This window comes from Panthera leo, chromosome A3, assembly GCF_018350215.1.
Source record: "Panthera leo isolate Ple1 chromosome A3, P.leo_Ple1_pat1.1, whole genome shotgun sequence".
NCBI lineage: Eukaryota > Metazoa > Chordata > Mammalia > Carnivora > Felidae > Panthera > Panthera leo.
The window spans coordinates 85,920,757-85,948,311 of NC_056681.1; the positions used below are offsets into that span (position 1 = coordinate 85,920,757).

The window sequence follows — 27,555 nt, forward strand, 5'->3', positions numbered from 1 at the left end:
GAATAGTCTAGAATAAACACTCAAAGATTGAATAGAACTTTCCTGATTTAAGAAAAACCTGAAAATGAAGATTGAATAGGCTTATCAAGAAGCAATAAAAGTTAGTTAATTAAAAGAGATGAGTACGTAGGTATGTCCTTGTGATCCTTTTTAATTTCAAAGACGAAGAATTTTACGAGTGGTAAAGACACGGGTTACCTACAAAGGTTCTGACACATTAAATGGTGGAGAATTTTGATGGATAAATTTATGACCTACAATGTTATATTCAGCAAAGATGTCACATGTGAAGAAAATAGGAAAACATTTTCAAATACATATGGATTCTTCTAAAAAAAAAAAGGGAGTAGGGATAATTTTCAGGAAATTACCAAAAAGTGAATCAAGATTAAAGAAAACTTTAAATATAATAGTTATTATATAAAAGAAGTGGCAATGACCATTGAAGCCATTTAAGCAAATATATGTCCAGTTAGTATCATCAGTAAATTTTAGATAATAATACATCAACAAACAAGAGCAGCCTGTCAGGAAAAAGGAACATGCTGAAAATAAGAAGATTTTGGAAAGTATATTTCTGACTATTCAAATCCATTGGAAACAATGACCACCATATTGCAGAAAGTAAATTCAGTTCATCAGAAGACAGTTTAAGAAGTTATTCCCAGAACTCAAGCAGAAAGAATATAGAGTTGAAAATGATGAGACAGGAGATAGGTGCTAGGAACAGGATATATAAACACACACACACACACACACACACACACACACATACACAATAAAAAATATATCATTATAAACTATATACAATATATTTACTATAAAAATTCTAGGAAGAGAAAAGAGAACATTTAGAGGACCTACCAAATACTCAAACTAATTAATTTTTAAAAGGATCCACAACATACACAACCTTATAGATAAATTCTTAAAATATAAGATTAAATAGAAATGTCTACATTCCTCCAAAAAAGAAAAAAATTAGATTTCCCTCCCCCCCACAAAAAAAGCAAGACTCAGACTGATATTAGATTTTTTTTCTTTTTGGCCTACAACATTAAATGCTCAAAAAAAAAAAAAAACCCTCAGTAATTATAGAGTTCTGAGTGAAATGTGATATTTAAATTTCATAACTAGACTTTCAAAATTCAAAATGTATGCCATCCACATACGCTTACTGAGAAAAATTGCTAGAAAATATTGACATCAAAATGTAGAGTATATTGGAAATAAAGAGCAAGAAAAAGATGTAGCATAAAAGAAACAGAGGTAATTGGCCCTGGAGAAGTTAATATGAGGTTATACAGACACGTAAAACTTAATGGATAGATTCTCAAAAGAGGAAGTGAAAAATAGAAATTTTTTACTCAGGATATAAAAAAAATTACTTCCACTACATTCATATACAAACAAAACAAAACAACAACAACAACAACAACAAACCAAAATGTAGTTTACTTTTAGCTCCCCAAACCCTCTTCTTCCTCCCAGGTCCACCTACTGAGTAGTAAGAGTTATGGAAATCCCTAAATTTTGAACCAAAGTGATAATAAGAGTCCAATGTTGCGATTTTAGAAAATTCAGTTAGGCAAAATGCTCGATCTTTCCAACTTTGCCTCCTCCACCCCCTCCCAGTAGAATGTGGACATTTGAGAGGGACTAGTTTGCCTTTGTGAGTAGGTCCTTTGGTTTTGGACCAGTGGGGTTTCATGGAAAGTTCTAGAAAAGTTCATCTTCAAGGAACAGAAAATTTCAGTATCACACTTTTCCAGAAAACAGAAAAAGATGGAGTCTCCCAGTTTATTTTAGGAAGCTTGTATATATCTGATATCAATATCTACTAAAGATAACATGTTCATATGCAAACCTTCTGACCAAACTGAATAAAAACTTTAAATCCAAAATCAAATATCATCAAAATAATACTAACAGTGTAGTAGAAGAAGAATATACCAAGACCAAGTAAAGTTTATCCTAGAAATGCAAGGGTGCTTCAATATTTAGGGAATGTATTAAGATAACTCTCATCTATTCTTGACTGCCGAAGATGAAAAACAAATCATTTTCTTAGTGGAATCTGAAAAGACATCTCTCTGAATACTTAAGTGTTCAAAGGACATAGAGGGTATGAATAATGAGGCTGTTTTAATACATATATTTTGAACCATATACCCCACAGAGAATAAACTCTCTTTTCAAATATCCATGAAATATTTATTAAGTTGCAAAGAATGCCTCCGTATATATCCCAAGGCACAATTTTTCTAGTGCACATTCTCAGCAATAAATAACAGGAAATAAGTAGCAAAAGTTTAGCTACCAGGAAAAATACACTAAAGTTTAGCTACACTCAAACTTTAGCTACCAGGAAAAATACATAGATTTTTGTGATGAGAAAAACTGAAAGAAAGTCACTGTCTAGGACAGAGGTTGGCAAACTATGGCCTGCAGACTGTTTTTGTAAATACAATTGTAGCATCACCACACTTTTTAAATTTATGTATTATCAGTGGCTGCTTTCAATGGTTGCTTTTGTGCTACAACAGCAGATTTGAGCAGTTGCCATGGGGACCATACTCTGCAAACCTGAAGTATTTACTGTCTGGCCCTCTACAGAGAGTTTGCTGACCGCTGGGCTAAGAAAACATTTGCACCCCAGTAGAAAATGGGCAAAGGATATTGATGGCAGGGTCAGCCTCACGGGCACATGGGACCTGTGCAGTCACCCAGGAGCCCGCACTTACAAAGGTCGGGCACTTGGTTTAATGCTCTGCTGTCACCATCTTGAAATTTTTAGTAATTTTTGAACAAGAGGCTTTCCTTTTCATTTTGCACTGATTTCTGCAAATTATGTCGTTGGTACTAATTGATATTCAAGGGACACCTGGGTGGCTCAGTCGGTTAAGTGTCGGACTTCGGCTGAGGTCATGCTGAGGTCATGATCTCACAGCTTGTTGGTTCAAGCCCCATGTCAGGCTCTGTGCTGACAGCTCAGAGCCTGGAGCCTGCTTCGGATTCTGTATCTCTCTGTCTCTGTGCCCCTCCCCTGCTCACACTCTGTTTCTCTCTCTCTCTCAAAAATAAACATTAAAAAAAGAAAAGAATGCTTATTGATACTCAGTGTTTTTAAAACAGAAAGTGCACAATAAATATGAAAAAAATCTGTGGCTTATAATTAAGTCCATCCAAATAAAAATTGCAGTGAAGATCCATTTTCATCTATAAAACTTAGAGATATTTCAGAAAGAGGTAATCCCAGGTGTCAGTGATGGATAAGAAACGAGCACTTCAGATCTTACCCCTGGGACTTTAATAATCATGATGGTGGGAAGGGAGGTAGAGCGGCCACTGTCCTGTGTGCTCACTGTGTTTCAGGCAGGATACTTGGCACCTTGGGATCATTAGATTTAATCCTTAAAACAATCCTTATGAGATAGATACTATTATCCCCATTGTATAAAGGAGGAAGCTGAAGTGTAAGAAAGGAAAACATCTTGTTCAAATACCATACTAGTAAGTGGAAGAACAGGAAGGAGTCTGAACTCACATCAGGAGTTTAAACTCACATGGGCATTCACCAAGTCAGTGTTCATAACTGCTGGTCTGAACAGCCTCAAGAGTAAATTCCTGTATAAAGAAATGCAGTAATTACAAATATATGTATCCCAGGGTAGAAAAAAAAACCATTTTTACTGTACTTGGATATATAGAAAATAGTTTAAAGCTGCTTTTTTAATCCAAGAAAGACCTTCCTGCTGGGTGCAGGTGGGGTGAGCAGAAGAGACCACTTTTTTCCAAACTGGAAATCGTAGCCCAGTGCAAGAATTTAAACAGTCAGTATATCAAATTTGAGGTTTTGTCCCTCCCCGCCCTCCACTTCTCTCACTCACATGGCTTATTGTGTCCTCCTGGCATGCATGTGAAGGGGGCCTCTGACTTCCCTGGCAGCCACGTTACTGTCCTTGTCTGGTCATGGTAACCTAGTGGTCATCCACACATCATGTTGGTGGCTTTGGCTGGTAACCTTGGGGGGGGGGGGTCTCACCTATCACATCTTAGTGTTCATTTTAATGAGGGGAAATACCTTTTGGACAACTAACCAATTTCTGTTTTCCAAACAACTCTAGTTTTGTGTTAAATTTGCACCAAACGTACGAATAGTTGGTATCAGATAATATTTTAGGTTTTTCCTGGTGTGTGTGTGTGTGTGTGTGTGTGTGTGTGTCTGTGTGTGCTGGAAAAGTCAAATTAATAGAGATGAAAGGAGTACTTATTTTGCTATAATATCCTTTTGCTCTGATTTGCAAGAGAAAATAACAGTTTACATCTATCTATCTATCTATCTATCATATTACTTACATATAATTGACAAAAAGTTCCACACAGAATTACTTTCTGTTATAGCATGCAATAGATCCTAATATTTCTGTTCCATTCTGCCTCATTTTGTTTTTAATGTTGGCAATATCCTACCAAAATGATTTCCCAAATCACTAATAGGTTGCATTCTGCAGCTTGAAAGTCATTGTTTTTACAGCCATCAGTCAGATTGACTAAAGGAAAAATTCCTCACAAGTCAGCAGGGTGGGGCTGGGTGTCCTGGGCTGGGGTCTCCACAACATAGAGAGGAGCCCCCAAACTCAAAGTGGAGTGCTCAATGGTTTGGTTTGGGTCTGGACTGGTATCTGAAGAAGTTGGAATAGAGGCAAGAGTCAAGGTCAAGCTTTTTAAGCATGAGGAAGGCTTGGCCATGAACCCTGTCAGTAATAGGAGGATAAGGCGTGGGCTGGGTTTCGGGCTCCAGCCAATTTGAGTGCAATGTGAGGTTAGGAGGAATGAGGGAGGCCACGGAAGAAGCTGGGGAGCAGAGGGAGGGGGCCAATGAATGCTGGGCCTTTGACGGACTAACTAATTGCTTGTCCCACTTAATGGCGCCTGAGCCTGCGCACCCTTCCAGGATTAGCTGGGGACCTGGGTGGGTCACTTAGGACATCAGTGACTTCAGTTGGGTGGGGCTAAGGAAGAGTGGGACTGACAGTTTTATAATTTCCATCGTTAGAGCAACTCTCTCTTCCAGGATTAAAACACTTGTGGGTGATGGCTTCAAAAATAAGCTCTGTTTTCCCTTTCGTCTTATTCTAACCCATGCGCAAAAGAAGGGGAGACAATTTAAACTCAGTTTGGCCCACTTGATTCTTTCTGACTCTGGTTGTGTGTGTGGCTAATGGAAAGAGCCTGTGTTTTCTAAGGAGCTTAACCACAGGGAGGTTTGGAAACTCACATAAGCACAAAAGAATGTATTTCAGAAAACAAATCAGAATGAGATTTAGAGTTCTTATTTTGCTCCTACTCTTTGCATATTAGACCTTTGGAAGTAATTGAGCAGTAATCTGAGGGTAATGCCAGGTTACATGTGAAATCCCTTGCTGGGAACTCATAATGAATGCAATGACACAAAAGTTTGTTGATTTCTTACTATGTTCCAAACATTGGAGAGGGCATAGAAAAACAAAAATAAGTAAGAAACTTTGGAGCTGCCCCCAGCACGCACTTCTCGTGGAGCTAGCAGTAAGGACTGGTGGCTTTGCCATCCCATAATCTGGGAAACCCTTCTCAAAGTCAAGTCAAAAAAGTGGTGTGAAAAAGGCATTGACTCTGATTTTTAGTGGACCCATGTATATCGAATGGATCTTCAAGCACGGAACTCTGTAGGACTGTATTCAAGCAGAATTCCTGGAGGCCCCTTGAATTCCAAATTCTGCTGAGACTTATACTGAACCAAGGCACAAAATCCCAATAAGGAGCCTGAATCCTCCACATTGTCCTGATACCCAGCTGAATTATGGAAATCTTCAGGGACTAGAATTGTATTTGAATTAAGATTTAATTAAGTCAAATATCAGGGACATTCCACATCTGCTGATTTTCTACAACATGGACATTTCAGCTCTCCATGACTATAGTTTGCCACCGACTTTGTCTTAAAAGCAGTTTTTTTAAACCCATAACAGAGTCCAGTCCATAACATTTGCAAGTTCCTACATAATCTGGGCTAAGAAGCAGTTTTTATTTCTACCTTGGAGCTTTGGTAACAATGGCTGGGTGAGCCATTACTGCCTGAAGAGAACATCAGGACTCCATAGCTGGGATTTTAAGATCATTAACTATTAAATAGGTTGATATGATTAATGGTATGTTTTATACATTGTAGGGTGGATAGAAGCTGGTCAACGGTATATTATGGTCAAGGTGATTTCTCAGATCTTGCCCTATTTGTGGCATCAACAAATCACATGAATACCAAATTGCGTACATTTTACATGCCAGTCAGATAGAAGAATCATGAAAAAGGAATGTTTTAAGACAGTGTGAAAGTGTGAGTTATTATTGAATGACCTATTTAAGTAAAGGGATGCAAATAGATTTGTAGCTGTTAAATAAAGACCATCCTTGAGAACAAAGAAATGGTAACCTGAGAATTTACTCCAAACCTCTCCTCCTTAGGCAAACAACCAAGAATAGTGCCTCAATTCTGATTCAAGTCCCTATTTCACCAACACTTTGCCTCCTCCTACAGAATTCCCATGCTGTAGGACTTCTCTACTAATGAGAAAATCAAACTTGGGATGAAGAAAGTAGGGGATTCCTCTCTAATCACTAGGCATCTTACACTATCCCTCAGATAGACCTTGTCCTGGTCACCTGGACCAACATACAACACTACATTTCAGAAGAGGTCACAGATGACCAGTGTTCAAGGAAATCTCCTGGTTCCAGTGAAAAGGATTTGTAGATTTCTAGATTGGACTATGGCTTATCATCAGTCATGTGTTGCCTCTTCTGAGACACTTATATAGCATTAACCCCAGAACCAGACCATTTACCCCATGGCTGAAGGAAAGCAGCTAGGACCAGTCTTTGAGATTTGAAGTATACATTTGAATCCTGTCCAGGATGATGTCCTGGATTCTAATGAAAGAGGATTTCCAAAGTTTTAAAAGCCCAGGGCTAGGATATGCAGTTCTGGTGAGCTCTTGGGAGACTTCCAGCTGCCAGTAGGTTCTTCTGTTGATGATTAGGTAGGTCCATTGACCAAGGAGCTGTGCTCTAGAGTCACTGGCCCATGTGGGAAGGCTTCTCGGGTTCACACAGGGTCACAGGAATTGGCTGGAGCTGTCTGAGTACCAAATTCAGAGTGTTTATCTAAATGAGGGCTGAAGAGCTGGTGTCCAGCTGGCAAAAGATCAAGAGGCTTCCTTGAGCAATCAAGGCTTCTTCTTTTCATGCTCTTCTTTCTTCCGCTGTACAAACAGGTTGATGCTGGAGAGGCAAATATCCCTAAATCCCTCACAGAGAGAGCAGATAGTAATGACTGAGAGATGTACATGGTGCCCCGAGAGCATGGAGCAGGGGCGATGAGCCCCATCTATGTCAGTCAAAGGCAAGAGGCAGAGACTGAGTTGAGTCTTAAAGAATCAGTAGGAGTTTACCAGTGTGGACCTGGAGTGTCCCAAGCAGCTGGAATATGTATAAAGGCTAAGAGGCCAGAATGGAAAAGGTTTATTTTTGAGAGGAGGGGTCCCCACCCCTCTCCTTGCCAGATTCCTTTCGCCATCTGTCCATCTCCTCACCCCCAACTCTGCAGGGCTCTATGCTGCCACCAGAGGAAATTTCTTGTTTTTCCCCAAACAATTGTTTAAATATGTATTTCTGTATTACCTAGAAGAGTTAAATGTTGTTCAAATGCTGATTTACTATCCTTTAGGGGATTGTGTGTTCTGATCCTTTGTCTATTTTTCTATTGTTTGCCTTTTTAATATTTACTTGTACCAATTATTTACACATCCTGGACACAAATTTTGTCTTTTTTATTTGCTGCAGACATCATTCTTTTCTTTTCTTTGAACCTGTTTATGGTACCAATTTTTCATTCAGAATTGTAGATGGTTCAGGTAGTCAAAATTATCCTTTTCATAAAAAATAATTCCTACTTTCTGTACCTGGCTGGAGAAACCCTTCACTAACCTGAGGACATAAAAGTCTCCTTCTATAATTCACTCAATGGTTTAAAGTTTTGTTTTTCCCATTAGGTTTTAATACATCTAGGGTTACATTTGGTATGAGACAGTGATCTAACTGGGTTTTTTCCCCAATTAGAAATCCACTGTCAAAACATCATTTATTAGGGGGTGAGTTCTCTGTCCTCAGTCTGAGTCACTTTTTCACTATATAGCAAAACTTCATGTAAGTTGAGGTTTGGGTTCTCTCTTCTACTCCATTGGCTCTACAGTTATTTCACATGTCATGCATATGGAGTCATTATATCGGATAGGGCAAGCTTTCCAGCTTTATTATTATTTTTCACAATTTCTTTAATTATTTTTAGACATTTAATCTTCATTTCATTTTTAAAGTCAGTTTTTGAGTTTTACAAAACATCCTTTCAGAATATTTCCTAGAATTGAAGTTACAGATTAAGTTGGGAAAAATGAGATAGCCTTATGATACGGAGTCTTTCACTGTATGACCATAACATATTGTGCCCCTTTCTTCAGGTCAGATAAACACATCATTTTTGGATGTGGGGCAGAGACAAATAAATTCTCCTTATAGAGATGGAATATACTCAATTAGAAGAGAATTCTTGGGTTGTTGTGCCATGAAAATGAAAGCACAAAATCTATTGCACAGATCCATCTTAAATTTCCATAGGCTAGGGATGCCTAGGTAGCTCAGTCAGTTGAACGTCTGACTCTTGATTTCAGCTCAGGTCATGATCTCAGTCGTGGAATGGAGCCCCACAATGGGCTTTGCATTGAGCGTGGAGTTGCATGAGTCTCTCTCTCTCTCTCTCTCTCTCTCACTCACTCTTTCCCTCTCTCTCTCTCTCTCTCCCTCCCTCCCTCCCTCCCTCTCCCTTTGCACCTCCCCTGTGTGCATCCTCTCTCTAAAAAAAAAATAAAATAAAAACATTAAAAAATTTATAAAATAGTCTGAAACAAAGGAAAAATAGCAACGAATAACCCTTTAGAAGTTAAAATTAAGGTAAATGAGTGAATAAAGTAATCTGAAACAAGTGGAAACTCTTTGTACAAAATGTCAGGGTAGAATGAATAAACTCTTAACCTCAACAATTATTAGAATGACAGGCAGAAATGCAGTGCTCAGCTGAAACATATCCTCAAGTGAAAGGAAGTGGCATCGTAGCTACACAAAGAATGAGTTAGAACAGAAAAACCTACTATAAAGTCACTGCAACAGATTGAGAGTATTGGCATTGTGGAAAATACAAGCTGAACTGAAGCAGTTAATAAATGATATCAGTAAAACAGAAGTCAATCTTGGGAAGTAAAGAAGACCCCTTCCAAATCTAAAATTCTGTAATTCCATATGTCCTAGAGAAAGTTTCCCTCTGCTTTAGGAAGAAGATTCCTTTTGAATATAATGAAAGGCTGTATAGTTTTTCTTCGTTTTTTATTAGTATGAATAGTTACATTAAATGTTCTTAAACGTTGAACCATCCATGCATTCCTGAAATAAACTCCACCGGTTAATTAATTATTATTCTTTTGGATTCCTGCTGGATTTGTTTTGCTATCATCTTATTTAGAGATTTTGCATCTGTATTTGCAAATGAAACCTGACTCTTTGAGGAAGGGGATTTGTTTGTCTTTGTGTCTTTGGGCATCTAGTTTGTGCTAATTTCTTTAAATAAACTGGAATTGTTTTTCTTCCCTAATCAATGAATAATTTAAATTGCACAGAAACAATGGTTTCTTAAAGATTTGAAACCGACCTGTGAATCTGGGTAGGTCCAGGTATTGTTTTAGTACATTAGTGTGTGGAGTGGGGGTGGAAGGGATGGAAGGGGGAGGGAAGGGAGATTCTTTAACAAAATTTTCAAGAACGCTAACATTGAGTCTAAACACCTTTCCAAATGATTGCCAAAGTTACAGAAGCTTCTGATAATGAGCCCAATTAATGTAAGATAATAGAACATAAAGAGAAATGATACAAGGTAAGGATGAATGAACACTTGATTAAGTGCCATCTGCTTTTGTTTTCCCAGATCAGGAAGTGTGCTGCACCACTGGAATGAAATCTATTACTTTGTGGAACAGTTGGCTCATAAATTCATCAGGTGAGAAACACAATGTATATATATATATATAGTGCTCTGCCATGAGTAAAACTAGCCTACGTTTGCTATTCTGCTAACTACCAACTACTTTGGGCATGCTTTTTGACAAAGGTAGACCCTCAGATCTTTGACCAGAGACTTGACTTTGTTTTAATCTTTGCTGTGTTAGAATAACTTTTGGCTTTGTGTTTTCAGAAGGACCCTGATTTGGTTATAAGACCAAAATTTTACCGCTGTCTCTCTTATTGAACAATATATTCTTTCAGAAGGATCATTAACATTTTCTTCCACAGTGCACCACACTGGGCCATTTGGCTTATTCTAGCTGGACTCAGGTGTAAAAGGTGTAGGGTGAAAGGTGACCAATTCATCCCAGTGTGCCCAGAACTTTCCCTATGATAGCGCTGAAAATCTCACATTTTGAGATCTCTTCAGTCCCAAGGAAACCACCATGTTGGTCAGCCTGGCTGTGTGTCCTAACAGGTAGAATTCTCCGAGCATTCTTTATACCACTTTCCAAGGGAGGACAATGCAGTTTTGAACTGCACTATAAACGTTGCAGAGCCTGGGAGGTCCTACTTTCCAGTAAGTATCGATGTCCACTGGTAAAGAAAAGGAGGTCATTTTACCCTCCTTGGGTACAGTCTCCAAGGGAAGACACAACTGTGATAGCTTTCATGGATGTGCTTGAAGCCAGTTGTCAAGGTCTTTGGTAAAATTGTTCTGATCATCGTGAACTCTAAAGCAGCCCCACTCCTGTGTCATGGCATTGGTAAAGTCTTCCAGCCCATGTGAGTAACCATAAACTTCTTCTTTGAATAAGATTCTTTATCTCAGAAGACCCCTGAGACCAATATAATGACAAACACATTCCCTCCAAATTCAGTTGACCTCTTACCTGCTTGCCTGATTGGAGGGGAAGGGTTAGGAGGTATCCTCTCTGTGATGTCAAAAATTAGAAGCTGCAGCAGGCAGCATCTAAACCCAGATTGTTGGAAAAAGCAGATGCCAAGAGGAGAGAGAGGGAGGGGAAAGAAGCAAATACATGAGTGGTATTAAAATCAAAGTATTTGGGAGAATTGTAGAAGCCTACAATTGAAAACAACGACTTCCCAAACTATCCTAAGAGACATTCGCTACCCTTAACTTGAATAGCGTTGGTGAGAAACTGCTACCTTTGGAGGAAAACAGCTCAATAGTTGGACAATTCCAGTTTCCAGAAAAGTCTTTTTGTCGTTGAGCCAACATGTTCTTCCTATACTCCCGTCCATTATATCCATTATATCCTTTGAAGTGATATAAAACAAATCTGCCTCTAGACACTTGACAGTATCTGCTCTATTTCTATTTGCCCTTCTGGTCTTCTGTTCTTTCTGAAGCAGAGGAGTCTACTGGAAAAGGATTTAAAGTTAGGCAGATGTGGACTTGAATCCAAGCTCCATTGTGCAACCATAGCAATTGACTTACCTTGGTTGAACCCTGGTTTGCATGTGAAAATTAGAAGAGAAAACATGTGCAAACCAAGTAGCCCAGCACCTGGCTTAGAGTGGTCACTCAGCATTTCTCTCTTGCTGTTCCTTCAGCAATTCCAGATGCCTCACTGTCTTAGAATCAAAGACACTGAGAGGTAGGGGTGGAGGAACTAAGAAACCACTTAACCCAATCTTTTCATTTTATTGATAAAGAAACTGAGGAGGAGAAAAGTCGACATGGCTTAATCCAGACCACAAGACACTTTCCTCTGGTTGTCTCCTCTGGCCTTTCTTGTCTATGGACCCCCTCAGAGTGTAGCACCAAGATATCACTGTCACTGTCATGCAAATTCCAAGATTCAGGTACTGTATTTTGACTGCTGCAGCCCAAGTGCCTGTAATAGTATCTGACACATAGTACATGCTCAATCAATATTTTTGAATAAATGGATAGATTTTGAAAAGGAATGAATGATTTTTGTTTATTCACTTTTCTCTGTTTCCTTCAAGACCTCAACCCACACCTCTCACCCATCACTCTCAGCAAAGAACTTCACCTCCCGGTTTCACCAAGAGCCCTGTGAATAACAGAAAAGTGATTTCCTAAAGTTTCAGTCCTACTCTTAAAAGATGCATGCATGTCCTTCCCCTTATCTCTGAGATTCAAGTATTCCCCCTTTGAAGGCGACCCCTCCATTTTAGTCCATTTTGTCCCATTGTCTCCAATCTTCTCCAGGTCTTTGTTTTTCTCTTGTATTTTTCTCTACCATTTCTACATCAATAGACGTAAACAAATCTCACCTGCCCCACATCTGAAAAAAAAAACACAGAAAAAAACAAATCTCCAGATTATGTTCCTCTGTAGACACTATAGATACCTATTTCTTTGCTGGTTTCTCACTCAAATATCTTTAAAGACTCAGTATCACCATATCCTTACTTCCTATTCATTCCTTAACCTACTGCCATCTGGCTTCCATCCCCCCCTCCACCTGCTTGCTCTCACCAAAGTCCCTAACTAATGCCCTAAGAGGACAAAGACAGAGAGTGCCTTGCAGTGCTTATTCTGCTGGATACAGGAGCTTCGTTTGATTGAGAGCTCCCTCTCTTCGAAATTCTTTCCTCCATCTTCTGGTTCTCCTTTCATCTCACTGACTAGAGCTGGGCCTTTAAATGTTAGTGTTGGTTCTAGATTTGGGTCACTTCCCTTCTCACTGCTGACACTGTCTTCGAACAATTCCACTCACATTAGTATGCTGAAAACTCCCAAATTATGTCTCTAGCCAAGACTCATATATCAAATATACTAGTTGCCTCTTGGAGCTGTACATTACCCACATTTCAAATTCAATTTTTTCTAGAGCTGAACTCTGTATAATTGTTTAGGAGCCCAAGTTCTAGAACCAGGAGCTTGGTTTTAAGTCCTGGGTCCACTACTTTCCCACTGTGTGACCTTGGGAACATTACTTTGTCCTTTAGAGTCTCAATTTCATTTTCTGGAAAACAGGAACAATAATAGTACTGATCTCATAAAGTTGTTACTGGTTTAATGAGCTAATATGTGCGCATCACTTAATGATAGTGCCTGATACATAGTGAGCACTTGATAAGGTTGACTGTTATTATAGTATTATGATAATTATGGTGTTTTGCTGATTAGCTGCAGTGAGGTGGTAATAGGAAGAATTGTGTCATGGACAGAGAACCGAGGTCTGTTTCAAGATACCGGCATTCAATTCATACTCCTTAGGCTCCTACCAAGTATTAAACACCATGATAAGGGTTTCCAAAGATGCATCAGATGTATGGTATTGAATGTAGACTTTATCCTAGAGGCAGTAGGAGCCATTGGAGATTTTTATAGCAGATGGATGACAGGTCTGACTTATATTTTAGGAAAATAGCTCGGGAAGCAGTGTGGAGAATGAATTGGAACAAAGACTGTTGACAGGCAAGGTCACCGGCCAGGAAATAATTGCAGTGGTCACATAGTTGAGGGCAAAGTCCTAAGCTAAGAAATGGAAAAGGAGGGAGGGTTTAGGAAATGTTGGAGGAGGTGGGAACTATAAGATATGGGGGCCAAATCAGGGGTGGGAGGGTAGTGCATGGTGAAGAAACAGGTTGACATTGTGACAGATGAACCAGTTGGCCACCCAGAGACAGTGCCTGACAGACAGCACTCTATTGGTGAATCCACTACAGTCTGATAGTCCATCTTTTCTTTTCTTTTTTTTTTTAATGTTTATTTTTGATAGAGAGAGAAAGAGAAAGCATAAGCAGGGGAGGGGGACAGAGTACCTGAAGTGAGCTCTACACTGACAGCAGTGAGCCCGATGCGGGGCTCGAACTCATGAACCATGAGATTATGACCTGAACCAAAGTCGGATGCTTAAGCAACTGAGCTCCCCAAGTGCCCCGTCTTTTCTTTTCTTTTTTTTTTAAATGTCTGTTTTGCTTTTGTTATTTCTGGACAGTCCATCTTGCAGACAGAGAAACACATTTGGTCCTCAACTGAGAGTTGTTCTGCCTCTAAGAGTGTGGATTTTATCCAGGATAAAGCTCCTGAGCACTGCCATAAACAAGCCATGCCACCATGTTCATTAATAATGAGAAGTATAAAACTACCAAGTGGAATAGATATTCTTGTGGCCCATCAGCACCTTCTCTCCTTCTGGGATCACCTGCTTGGGAAACCGAGCAGAAATTAAAAGTTGATGGTGATCCTGCTTTCAGAGCAAAGGGTATTTATAGTATGATCTTAGCGGCTGATGGCACCAAGCTGCAACAGGTTTAGCCACTCCCCTCGTTAGAGGATACACTGGACTGCCCTGGAGACACTATCAAATTTCACCAATCAGGGTCCCCTTTTTATAAACACCATGCAGACCAGTCGTCTTCTAGAGTTACACTTCTTCAGACAGAGCATGGGGCAGTGATGAATGTTAGCTTTCCTATTTGTCACCCGCTGTCACTGAGCGGTGGTGTCAAATTCGAAGCAGCGCCCCCGGAAGACACTGCAGATCTTCCCACTGGTCCACAGTTTCAAGTCGGCTACTGGCTAAATACTTGCGACACCAGCTGCGGGGTCTCTCTTAGGGTTGTAGGTCCTCAGCTCTGGCAGCCAGATAGGAGAGGAAAAACAGGGAAGATGACTGGAAGGAAATGGCATTCTACGGTCTTTCTATCTGCCCTAATAGAATTTCTTTTCCTTTCCAGCCCACAGCTAAGAATGTCTTTTATTGTCTTCTCTACTCGAGGAACAACCCTAATGAAGCTAACAGAAGACAGGTAAGGATGCTTCCCTTCCCTGTTGCTAAAAAGCCCACCTTTTCCTGAGTAGTTCTGGTATATGTGCCCTAGTGCCAGCCTTGACTGTCAGTCATTTTAAATTTAAATTTTTTTAAATGTTTATTTCTTTTTGAGAGAGAGAGAGCACAAGCAGGGGAGGGGCAGAGAGAAAGAGGGAGACACAGAATCCGAGCAGACTCCAGGCTCTGAGCTATCAGCACCGATAGCTCGAACTCAAGAACTGAGAGATCATGACCTTAGCCGAAGTCAGATGCTTAACTGATTGAGCCACCCAGGCGCCCCATCAGTCATTTTAATCATATAGTTCTTTCCACTGAAGCCTTGAACTTTGTACATTGACCCATCTGCTAGTTTACTCTGTGATGACTGATAGAATTTCCTGATGTTGGTGAAATTCTGTAAATGACTAAATCGCATTAAGGTAAATCTTACATTTGATTGGCAACTCAGTCTGCTAACTTCAAGCAGAATGTTAGCAAGCCAAATCCTTGGAGGATTATAGTTTCTTTTATTTAAATTAGATTTATTTTGTGGGTTAAGGTTTCAGAGATATAATAAGCATACTGTGAGAGAAGTAGGAACGTGAAATATTATTAAACATAATTGCCAAGGCAGGGAATAGAAAGGGAGGGTTTATGGTACCATGGAAAAAAGGAAATTTTGAATCAGGTGTGGCAAAATGTTGTTGACATACAAGGATTACTTAGACGTAGCTTAACAAAGATATTATTTGGGGTTTTACCACTTACCCATGAAAACTAGCAAAAATAGAGACATACCATTTGTTCATAATTAGGATGGTATGTTGGAAGTGGAGATAACGGTTTTCTTGAGTTAATAACACTTTTGTCCACTTTAAAAAAAATGCAATAGTGACATGAGAGAAACATCATGGGGTGGGGGAGACACATGTGGGACTACTGACAGACTGTGTATGGACATGTAGGGAAAAGGAAAGGAGGAAGGGCAAGCACAGAGGACAGGGAGACTTTATAACATTCTTCTTCCAGAAATCAGACTAGGACTAACAGGATGGAGTAAGGTTTTCTGGATTTTGCACTAACACAGCAAATCTGAGTTAGTCCTCATTTTTCTCCATGTCTTTGTTTCCCATGTGTAACAAAAAGAATTCTCTGTACCATGTAAAAGTTTTCAAGTCCTATTTCTTTTTTTTTAATTTTTTTTAACATTCATTTATTATTGAGAGAGAGATACAGAGCATAAGCAGGGGAGGGGTAGACACTCCCCTCACTCTCACTCACTCCAGGGGTAGAGAGAGGGAGACACAGAATCCAAAGCAGGCTCCAGGCTCTGAGCTGTCAGCACAGAGCCCAATGTGGGGCTCAAACTCACGAACTATGAGATCATGACCTGAGCCGAAGTCAGTCGCCTAACCAACTGAGCCACCCAGGCGCCCCTCAAGTCCTATTTCTCCTTCAGCAGTATCTATTATTCATGCATGCCATTTGAAACCCCATTTTTAAAACAGGGGTTTCTTATTTCCTATTAACAGAAGAAGAAACTGAGGCCATATCGTATTCCTAAGGATACCAAGTAGAATGCACACTAGATGCAGGCTCCACATTCCTTCCACTCTCCCTTGCTGCCTTCTGTTAAACAGAGAATCCTAAAGCCCAAGAAACTTGAGAGATTTTTCCATCACTATTGGCCAAGGATTTTAAGAAGCTCTGAGAAAGTGTCTCTAGCCTATGAAAGACTCCTACTTTCTCTCAGTCTTTACATGATGACATCCATTATGCAGAGATGGCTTTGTTCAGAGAAGACTCCCCTCTCACCCATTCTTCACATCCTCCTACAACCCAGGCCGCCCGGTGCTGCTTCGCATTGACCCCACTCACTCCATTATTGAGTTTGGCCCAGAGACCTAGATCTCACACCTCTTGTGGGTATTTTGTGTGCTACTGCTCACAGCCTCTGGGAAGTGGGGAGGGCAGCCGAGGGGGTTACAGATTTATAAACGTTGTTAAAATGCTTAGGCTTTCAGACTCGTTTTGGTTATGCTAGCTCAAATTAGTCACCTGAATCCAATGTTTTTCACTTGAATCTAATGTTTTATGCCTTAACTTCACTACTCCTAGTTTCCTGTACCACGGAGAAGACAGAGGTTATGATCTCCACTTTGCTAGAAACAGCATTTAATATTTAAGGGCTGCATATGCATCAAACAGCCAAAAAATGCCTTGCTAAAAAGGATGTTTTGGTTTCATGTGGTGACTGCTTGGCCTAACCTATGGGTCAGCTGGCAAAGCATGAATGGATTACTGACACATCCCCAACATTATCAGCCTAGGGAGAAATGTGGACAAGCCTTCTCTCTCCAAAATACTTTTTCATGAGATTGGCTAAAAGAACTAGGCTTTCGGAGCTTCCAAACTGGTACTGTTTCTGAAAGATATGACTTCCAGTGTTTTAGTTGGCCACAGGAATGTTTACGTTTTTCTCTATATATCATCAGATTTTCACAATATCCCTATAAGACAGTAATAGATGCATTATTGTACCGATGTAATGACTGAGGAACCGTGTAAGTTAAAAAAAACTTGCTCAAAAACAGGACGTGAATTCAGAGACTCTCATTTCCACAAGAGCAAGAGATTGTGGGTAAACCACAAGAAATAATATCAAAGACATATTTGCATCCACTTCTTGGGATCAAATCCATATAAAGGAAACCACGGGAAGGCTGAAGAAATATAATAGAAAATAAATATGGTGTGTTGAGAGGTAGTAAAGGAATTACAATTTGAATAACAATACTTACCATTTGTGTCTTTTATCTGCTGAACATTTTACATATCATTTCTCACTTAACCTCATATAACCATTCAATCTCTAATGGGGTCTCCTTATTTTATATGGAATATACTATTTATCACTAACTGCTTTCAGCATTTTTTTCTTTAGCTCTCCTCAGCAGGTTGATGTGATCTATCTAGGCATGGTTTTCTTGGAGTTTTTCCTATTTTGGATTTGCTGAGGTTCTTGAATGTATAATTTGTCTTTCACCAAATTTGAGAAATTTGCGACCCTATTTTTCAACTATTTTTTCTGCACCACTTTCTCCTCTCCTTCTGGGACACCAGCGACAGAGATGTTAGACCATTTGATATGATTCCACATGTGCCTGAAGGTCAGTTCAATTCTTTTCCAATCTTTCTTCTTGCTATTTTTCAGATTAGATCATTCCTATTGATGTGTCTTCATGTTCACAGGCTCCTTCCTCTGTCATCTCCATCCTGCTGCTGAGCTCATCTATTGAATTGTTTGTCATAGACATTGTGATTTTTCAGTCCCAAAATATCTATTTTGTTCCTTTTAAAAATTTTATTCCTCTGCTGAGATCATCTATCTTTCCATTTATTTCAAATGTATTTACCTTTACCTCATGGGAGCATAATTATAAAATAAATATATAAATACTTAAATATATAATATATAAAAACATATAATAAGATATAACATATAATGAAATATATCATATATATTTAGATATACAATGAGATTACATATGAGGTAAATATTTATGAGATCAACCATATGTAATATAATTAAATATAATATATAAAAACTATAAAGTAAACATATAAACCTTATATGCTTTAAATTCTTTGTCTGACAATTTCATAAGCTCAAGATTGGCATCTTAATTGTTTCTTTCCTGAGAATCGGTGCATTTTCTAGGTGCTTTGTATGTCGAGTAATTTTAGATTATATCCTAGAAACTTTTAATATTAGGTTGTTCAGACTCTTGAGTCATTTTCAAATCCTCTGGAGAATATTAATTTGTTTTCTCTGTTTGCACGAGGTTCAGACAACATGTTCTCTCTCTTCTTCTGTGGTTGGTGGTTTTTTTTTTCAGTTCAGTTTTCAAAGCCTTTGCTAAGCAGCTTCAAGCCTGTCCTACACATGTGCAGCTCAGAGATAAGCCCAGGACTTATACAGCTTCATACACAGAATTATTGGGACCCCCTTCTCCAGCTCTCTCTTCTGCAGGATTCCCCACACACTGTTTCCCACTGAGGCCGCCCTTTCCAAGTCCTCTAGTAAGAAAAGTGGGGTTTATCTTGGAGTTTGGCCTCCACATTGTCTCGTGTAGTTCTCTACTGAGGTCACCCATGGGGCAAAGGCAGAAGTAATCAAAGAGAAATGAAAGTTGGGATTCTCTCCACATTCTTTGAGCCACAGGGGGTCCCTTCCCCAGGGGCCTGATATATGGTGACCTCCCAGGCCACTACCATGTGACTGAGACCCACCCTCAGGTTAAAGCTATGAAAGAAAAGAGCAGGGGGAATGTGGAATTCGTACTTGTCTGGGTTATTTGTCCAGGTTTTAACTACTCTTCCCAATCCATCTGCTTTGTTTACTTTTCATAGTCCTTATTTGTTTGCATTTTTATTTTGTCCAGAGGTTTTGGCAATAATTGCCAGGAGAGATGAGATAGCCAGTAGCAAGTTTACTCCATCTTGCCTGCTATTGCTTCAATTTTGTAGATAAGGGGCACCGAGAATCTGATGTTAGATAACTTGCTATGGCCAAATAACAAAAATGGCAGAATTAGTAGTATGATTCTGGATTCTGGAATCAGTCCGACTCATATGTTTTGCATTATATCATGTTGCTCTTCCAAGATTTCATAGCTTCATCAGTTTGCAAAATGATTGATAAACTGCAACACATTTTTCAGGTTTCTTCAACAGCATCATAAAGGATCTAATGTTAATTTAAGTACTATTGGAATACATTATTTTAATGTTAACTACTGCACATGATTCCCTATGTACTCCCTGGACAGTCTTTTTCCTGATCTTGATTTAAATATTTTAGATGTCTCATCATTTGGAATGAGATCATGTCAAGGAAGTCCAACTCTTCCTTTAAAAGAAATCAGGAATAGATATTCAATTTAATCAAATGCATTTTTGGCATATATTAAGATGATCCTATTTTTTTCTTTGACCTACTAACACAGTGAAATGCATTTAAAATATTTTTTTTTAATATTGGATCATTCTTGCATTTCTGGTTACACTTGGTTGTCATAGATTATTATTTTAATGTAGAGTCGAACTCTGTTTTCTGCATTTTATTTAGAAATTTAACATCAGTGTTCATAATTGTGATTGGGCTGCTATTGTCCTTTTATGACTACTTTTACTTACAGTATTTTTTATACTTTTTTTTTTACATGTAGAGCATTACTTCTAGAAATTCATCTGATGTAAGGTATAAGGCCAAGATCCATCCATTTTCTCTGAGTGCTTAGCCAGTTTTTCCAACATCATTTGCTGAATAATCATTTACTACCAATTTGAAAAATTAAACTCTTTGGTAGACATGGATCTACTGCTGTGTTTTCTATTCTGATACACTGCATTTCTGTTCCTAGCTAGGGCCACACCATTTTTATTAGTTTTAGCATCTGGAAGACCAGTCCTTCTTCATTTCTTTTTTTTTTTTTTTTTTTTTTAACGTTTATTTGTTTTTGAGACAGAGAGAGACAGAGCATGAACGGGGGAGGGGTAGAGAGAGAGGGAGACACAGAATCGGAAACAGGCTCCAGGCTCTGAGCCATCAGCCCAGAGCCTGACGCGGGGCTCGAACTCACGGACCGCGAGATCATGACCTGAGCCGAAGTCGGAAGCTCAACCGACTGAGCCACCCAGGCGCCCCTAGTCCTTCTTCATTTCTAATCATGAGTGAAAATCTCCCTGGTCTTTTGTAGTTTGTTTTTTTGTTTGCTTGTTTTACCATGGGAATTTACATAATTTGCTTAATGTACCAAAATATTCTTGGGGTTTTCACTTGAATTGTATAGAAAGTACAGAATCACCTTAGCAAAATGGCATTGCAATTTTATTGTATATATTTTCTTATTTAAAGATATATCCCTTCACTTATGTCTCTTACTAAGGTTTTATTGTTTTTTATTCCAATCCGTCTCATACAGTGTTATTAAGTGTTTTCCAAAGGCATTTTTAAGTTTTCCTTCCATTGTGAATGAGTTTCTTTTTTGTTTGTTTTCTTTTCTAAAATACTGGTTTATGTAATTTCTACTTTTAAAATTTATTAATTTTTGTTGGTTGATTAGTAAGTGATTAAATTTTACTTATCATCCATGGATGTTAGACCATATGTATACCTGATGGATAAAAATTTTTATATAGGAAATGTATTGATTAAATTTGTCAAATACCTTATATTTTTGTTTACTTGATCTGTGAGGACAGAGAGGTATTTTTAAACTTTCCACCATAACTTTTATTTGAATCTCCAACACATTGCTTTATAATTTATGCCATATTGTTTAGTTCACATGGGTTTGCATTATGGAGTATATGTCTAATCAACATAGAATACCTTTCTGTTACCTTTCATGCTTTTTAAGTCCTTTGTCAAAAAAATTTTTATAAACTTAAATTTTTAAAAACATTTTTCTGCTATATCTGTGTCCACTCATTTATCTTTTACCCTTCTTTGATATTTTAATTTTGCACCAGAAATTTGAAAAGTAGAATTGGCGGGGCGCCTGGGTGGCGCAGTCGGTTAAGCGTCCGACTTCAGCCAGGTCACGATCTCGCAGTCCCTGAGTTCGAGCCCCGCTTCAGGCTCTGGGCTGATGGCTCGGAGCCTGGAGCCTGTTTCCGATTCTGTGTCTCCCTCTCTCTCTGCCCCTCCCCAGTTCATGCTCTGTCTCTCTCTGTCCCAAAAATAAAATAAAAAACGTTGAAAAAAAAAATTAAAAAAAAAAAAAAGTAGAATTTGAAGAAGTATAATTTCATTTTTATTCTAGCAACAGTTCCCAATGAATTTTGCTTGTCTTTACAATGGCAAGAATTAAGTAATCTCATTTATTCTCCTTGCTGAATTTCTTTTTTTTTTAAGTTTATTTATTTATTTTGAGAGAGAGAGAGAGACAGAGAGCACGTGCATGCAAGCAGGGAAGGGGCAGAGAGAGAGGGAGAGAGAGAATCCTAAGCAGGCTCAGCGCTGTCAGCATGGAACCCGACATGGGGCTCAATCCCAAGAGCCATGAAATCATGACCTGAGCCAAAACCAATAGTCAGAGGATTAACCAATTGAGCCACCCAGGCACCCCTCCTTGCTGAATTTCTTAAGAACTATTTGCATTATGTCTCATAAATACATACACATGCACACATACACATACATAGTTCCTTTCCAGTACTTGAAATTTTTACCTGATTTATTTTTTAATTTTTTAGTTGGCTGAGTCTTTTTCAGGTAAAATCTTCCTGAAAGGTATGTGAATATTAAGCTTTCCAAGTCCCAACTTATTTGAGAATTATTGCTATTCACCTCCATATAAACATTTTAATTGAATATGAAGTTCTTATACTCTGTCTTTTCTCCTAAATTTACTGACAATGACACTATGCCACCTCGCGTATATCCTATTCTACATTGCATACAGAAAAATGCCAATTTAGTACATTTCTCCTTTGTGAATAGTCTTTTTCTGCTTCTGGATGGATGCTTGTAAAAATATACTTCCTTAACCTTGGAATTAAAAAATAATCAAGAACAAATATCTAGGTGTATGTTCTTTCATTAATTTTGGATAATACTTTGTATAGGATTTGAACCTTTTCATCAGGATATAACAAATATCTTGAACTTCAGAAATATTTTTCTATAATTTTTTATTATTACTTTTCTTTCGTCCTTAGGATTTTTAAATGTATTCTAAACTTTTTTGTGTTCTAGGCATAATTTTTTAATCTTTATCATTTTTCTTTGAGTTCTTGGAGAATTTTTCACTCTTGTCCTGTAATTCACCAATTTTTACCTTTGTTTGTATTCAACTTATTGTTTGCAGCTTCCACTGCAATTTTTTTATCATAGTAAAATATGCATGTCATAAAACTTACTATTTTAACCATTTTAAGAATACAATTCAGTGGCTTTACGTTGTGCCACCATCACACTACTATCCATCTCCAAAACTTCTTCATTATCCCAAACTGAAACTGTTGCCAGCTCCTGGTAACCTCCATTCTACTTTCTGTCTCTATGGATTTGTTTACTCTAGTTACCTCTTATAAGTGGATTCATATAATATTTTTTCTTTTCAATCTGGCTTATTTCACTTAGCATGTTTTTAAGGTCCATCTATGTTGTAGCATATTTCAGAATCTCATTCCTTTTTGAGGCAGAATAATATTACATTGTGTGTATGTTCCACATTTTGTTTATCCATTCATCTGTCAATGGACATTTGGCTTATTTCCATCTTTTGTCTGATGGGCATAATGCTGCTATGGACATTGGCATGTAAATGTCTGTTGAAGTCTCTGCTTTCAATTCTTTTGGGCATGTACCTAGAGGTAGAATTGCTAGATTATAGGGTAATTCTATATTTAAGTTTTTGAGGACCTACCAGACTGTTTTTCACAGTGGCTGCACTGTTTTACATTGTTACCAGTAATGTACAAAGATTCCAATTTCTCCACATCCTTGCTGACACTTGTTACTATGTTTCTTGTTTTTGTTTTTTAAATAACAGTCATTCTAATGGATGTGAAATGGTATTTCATTGTGGTTTCAATTTATATTTCCCTAATGTTTAGTGATATTGAGCATCTTTTCATGTGCTCATTGGCATATTTGTGTATCTTTAGAGAAATGTCTGTTGAAGTCCTCTGTCCATATTTTATTTGAGTTTTTTATTGTTGTCAACTTCTAAGAGTTCTTTATATATTCTGGATATTAATCCCTTAGTAGATATATGGTATGGAAATATTTTTCTCCCATTCTGTGGGTTACTTTTTCACTCTGTTAATGGTGCCCTTTGACACACAAAAGTTTTAATTTTGATGAGTCTAGTTTCGCCAGTTCGTTACTTGTTGCCCATGCTTTTGGTGTCATCTCCCAAGAAACTGCCAAATCCAACATCATGAAGCTTTTTCCCAATGATTTTTCTAAGGGTTTTCTAGTTTCAACTCTTACATTTAGGTCCCTGATCCACTTGGAATTAATTTTTGTATATGCTTTAAATAGTGTCCAACTTCATTTTATTGCAAATGGACATCCAGTTTTCCCAGACCATCTGTTGAAAAGATTGTCTTATCCCCATTGACTGGTTAGCACCCTTCTTGAAAGCTACTTGACTATATATCCAAAGTTTTCTTTTTGGGCCCTCTATACATCTGTCCTTATTCCAGTACCACACTATTTTGATTACTGTGGCTTTGTAGTAAATTTGAAATCAGAAAGTGTGAGTCTTCCAACTTTTGTCCTTCTTAGACAATTTTTTGGCTTTTTGGGGTCCCTTGAGATTCCATATAAATACTAGGATAAGTTTTTCTATTTCTGAAGAAAGATGTCATTAGAATTTTGATAGGGATTGAACTGAATCTGTATATCACTTCGGGTAGTATTATCACCTTAACAATTTTAAGTCTTCTGAACCATGAACACAGGCTGTCTACTTATTTATTTATGCTTGCTTTAATTTCTTTCATCTTTCATTTACTGTTTTCAGTGCCATTGCATTTTTACCTGACAAATAATCTCTATGAATATCTATGAATCAACCCTATGAATGTTTTTCTGATCCTAAATTTTTCCTTTTGTGTATGTGTGTGGCACCCTGCTATTGTGTTGGAAATGGAATATCTTCATCATGAATATGAATTAGAATTGCTTTGTGTGCTCCCCTGTTTTTCAAATGAGTTTCTTTCAAAGGGGAAATTTTCTTAAATTCCTCAAATTGGTCCTCTTCTTCCCAACTCCTGAGACTTTCCTTAGCATAGTGACTCAAAACAGGAGCAACCAGGTTTTTCAGCACTGGCATTTGGGGTGAGTTCTGTCAGGGGTCATGAAAAAATCTTTGTTGAAAATGTGAAGATCCCAGGCGAAAGACAATGGGCTAACTTAGATGTGGTATAACTTTTGCTTGGGAAGAGTAGAGACCCAGTAGTGTGTCCAAGGTAAGAGGGAAGCTGGAGCCAAAAGAAGAATGTCAGGTGTAGGTTTTGGATCACTGTGGTAAGAAATGAACCCATCGCCAACCGCGGGCTTTTCATGTCCTAGAATTCCAGGCTGCTAGGCCCTTCCTCAACCTGATCTCAGCAACTCTACTTCTTGTAGGAATTATCCCAGGTACCTGGCATGTGTGTGGCACTCTTACCTATTTTCCACCACGGAAAAAAAACATTTCCCTGTATTAAACTAGTTTAGCTGTTTCTATAGCCTTTTGGAGGGAAAAAGGGGGGAAGTTAAATGTGTAGACCCAGAGCCACTGTTTTTACCTGGAAATTTCACCTTCCTTCTAAACTTTGCAAGATTAAAAAACAAAGCATAAGCAAACAACCATGAGTCAAAGAATTATTACATCTTATCCAACTCTCTCACTGGCCTCATTTCACTGCTCAGGAAAATTATTCTCAGAGAGATTGAATTATTTGCCCAAATTCATACAAGTCGTCAGTAGTGGTAGGATTTTTTTTTAACCAACAAAATTAAAAATTTTTAATCTAGTGATTTTTTCTACTACATTATTATATAATCCACCCAATTCACTGTGCTGCTATCTTTGGTTTCTTGTCTGTGAAATAGTTAAACAGAACCAGCCACTATGTATATGTGCAAATGCATGAGTAAACTTACTTTTGTGTCTATATACAATCTTTTATTAATGAATTATAATGTACCAATAACCTAGAATACTTTTCTCAACTATAGTAAGAGAAAATTGGTAATACCTACCTTGTTAGGTTGTTATGAGAATCATTTATTACATGTATTATGTAGATGGAGACTAAGTCAATGAATGCACAAGACCACTCTGCTGTAAAAGTGTAGGAAGTTGGATTTGAATCCAGGCATGCTGTCCCCAATGTCCACATTCTTAATCACTATACTATAGAGTTTCCCACAGTTCTACAATTACATACAGTTTTAAGTTAAAAACAATTCCTAGCATAGACAATTCACCACCCAAACCCTCAGACCTCTTCCAGAAAACACGTCTCTGAAAACACATGCCCTCCCCACATTTTATCTTCAGGATTTTGTAACAACTTGAGCTTGGAAATACTCCTCACAAAGAGGTAAAGAGGTAGCATCAGCATTTCACAGATGGGGTTAAGAGGTTAAGCATTTTGCCTATTGCTTAAGGAGTTGGAGTGAAAGCCAAGAACTCTTGGCTCAAACTGCTGAGTGGAAACCAAGAGACCACACTTCTCCATCCCTCTCAGTCATCCTTTGGTTTGGTTGAGAGTGTGGTTTTGCCATTAGTGTCACAGGGGAAAATGACATACTCCGAACACATCGCTTGATTCCTGGAGCAGAATGATTACAGGCTGTCATTACCAAGAGACATAGTTCTGAAAGCCTTTTCTAAATTTAAAAATAACAAGAGAGAAAAAGAATCTCCAGATACTTTGCACTTGAAAGAACCTGGATTTGCTCCATTTTTAGGTACTCTTTATTTAGGTACAAGACGTTTGGATGGCAAAATTAAGAGAAATGGAGGGAAGCATGTGTTTATTCTCTTGTCCTGTTGACTGAGAGAGAATATCCCAGGAGCTGGGTCCATGGGAAAGTTCCTTACCTCTCTGTGCCTGTTTCTTCGTCTATAAAATGAATAGAATGATAGTCTCTACTGCATAGAACTGTTAGAAGGATTAACAGTGCCAGGCACACAGTAAGTATTGTTACTGTTGTGGTTCGGGTTTTGACAAACAGCTAAGGAATCACCCCAAATCCTCCTGGACACACCCTACTCAAATCATCATAGTAAACCCAACAGCAATCCAGAGAGCAAGCTCCCAGTTCTCCGTGGCTCACATCCTTCTCCGAAGTTTCTAACATTTGGCCAGTCTATCCCAATATAGCGGGATATAGGTAGAAAATACTGCTTCGGCATGAGGCTAGAGAAAAGGTTTTTTTTTTTCCTTTGTGTAATGGTGCTAGCGAGACTTCTTCCAGACAGGAGCTCACAGGCAATATCTCTAGAGGAAGTTTGTCTCAGGCCTCCTTATACTGAATCTCAGTGATGGTAAAAAGAACCCACCTTGAAACAATTCAGCTGTTCTGGGAGCAGACTGATTTGTGAGAGTAGTGAGGTCCTGTACTTCTCACACTCTTCCTCTGGGGGTACCCCTATTAGGAGAAGAAAGTAAAGTATACCCCTGGGGCCCTAGCATATAGTTTGAATTGGCTTATCAAAAGCAAACTTTTTCTTCCATACCCTTTCATCTTTAAAATGCATGTACATTTGTATCCTATTTAATAATATACCAACGTTTAGATTTTATATAAAAATCATGTTGAGGTCTTTCCCAAATTATAGAGTACAACTTACACTCTGAAAAAAATACATATACATAGTGTGTGTGTGTGTGTGTGTGTGTGTGTGTGTGTGTGTGTATCCTGTGTCTTTGTGTACAGTAAACTGTCCTAGTCCAAGTATGGACACCCCAGATGCAGTAGAGACAATACAGACTTTGTACCCAGATCAGTTTGGGTTCCAGTCTGGGCTCCCCCAGCACAGCATGTTACTGAACTTCCCTGAATCTCTTTTCTCAAACGTACGATGAAGATAATGACGCCCACCTTGTGGTGTTGCTGTGAGGCTTTTGTAAATTA

General features: G+C 38.4%; 1 protein-coding gene across 6 annotated transcripts in view; it reads left to right on the plus strand.

Annotated features, from left to right (window-relative positions):
* Positions 1-27,555, plus strand: part of ANTXR1 (ANTXR cell adhesion molecule 1) — a 217,341-nt gene that overhangs the window by 14,429 nt on the left and 175,357 nt on the right. For all 6 annotated transcript variants that reach the window (XM_042932538.1, XM_042932532.1, XM_042932533.1 and 3 more), the window contains exons 2-3: positions 10,070-10,141; positions 14,830-14,901. In XM_042932538.1, coding sequence (XP_042788472.1) covers positions 10,070-10,141; positions 14,830-14,901 — 144 coding nt within the window. The remainder of the gene's footprint in view (positions 1-10,069; positions 10,142-14,829; positions 14,902-27,555) is intronic.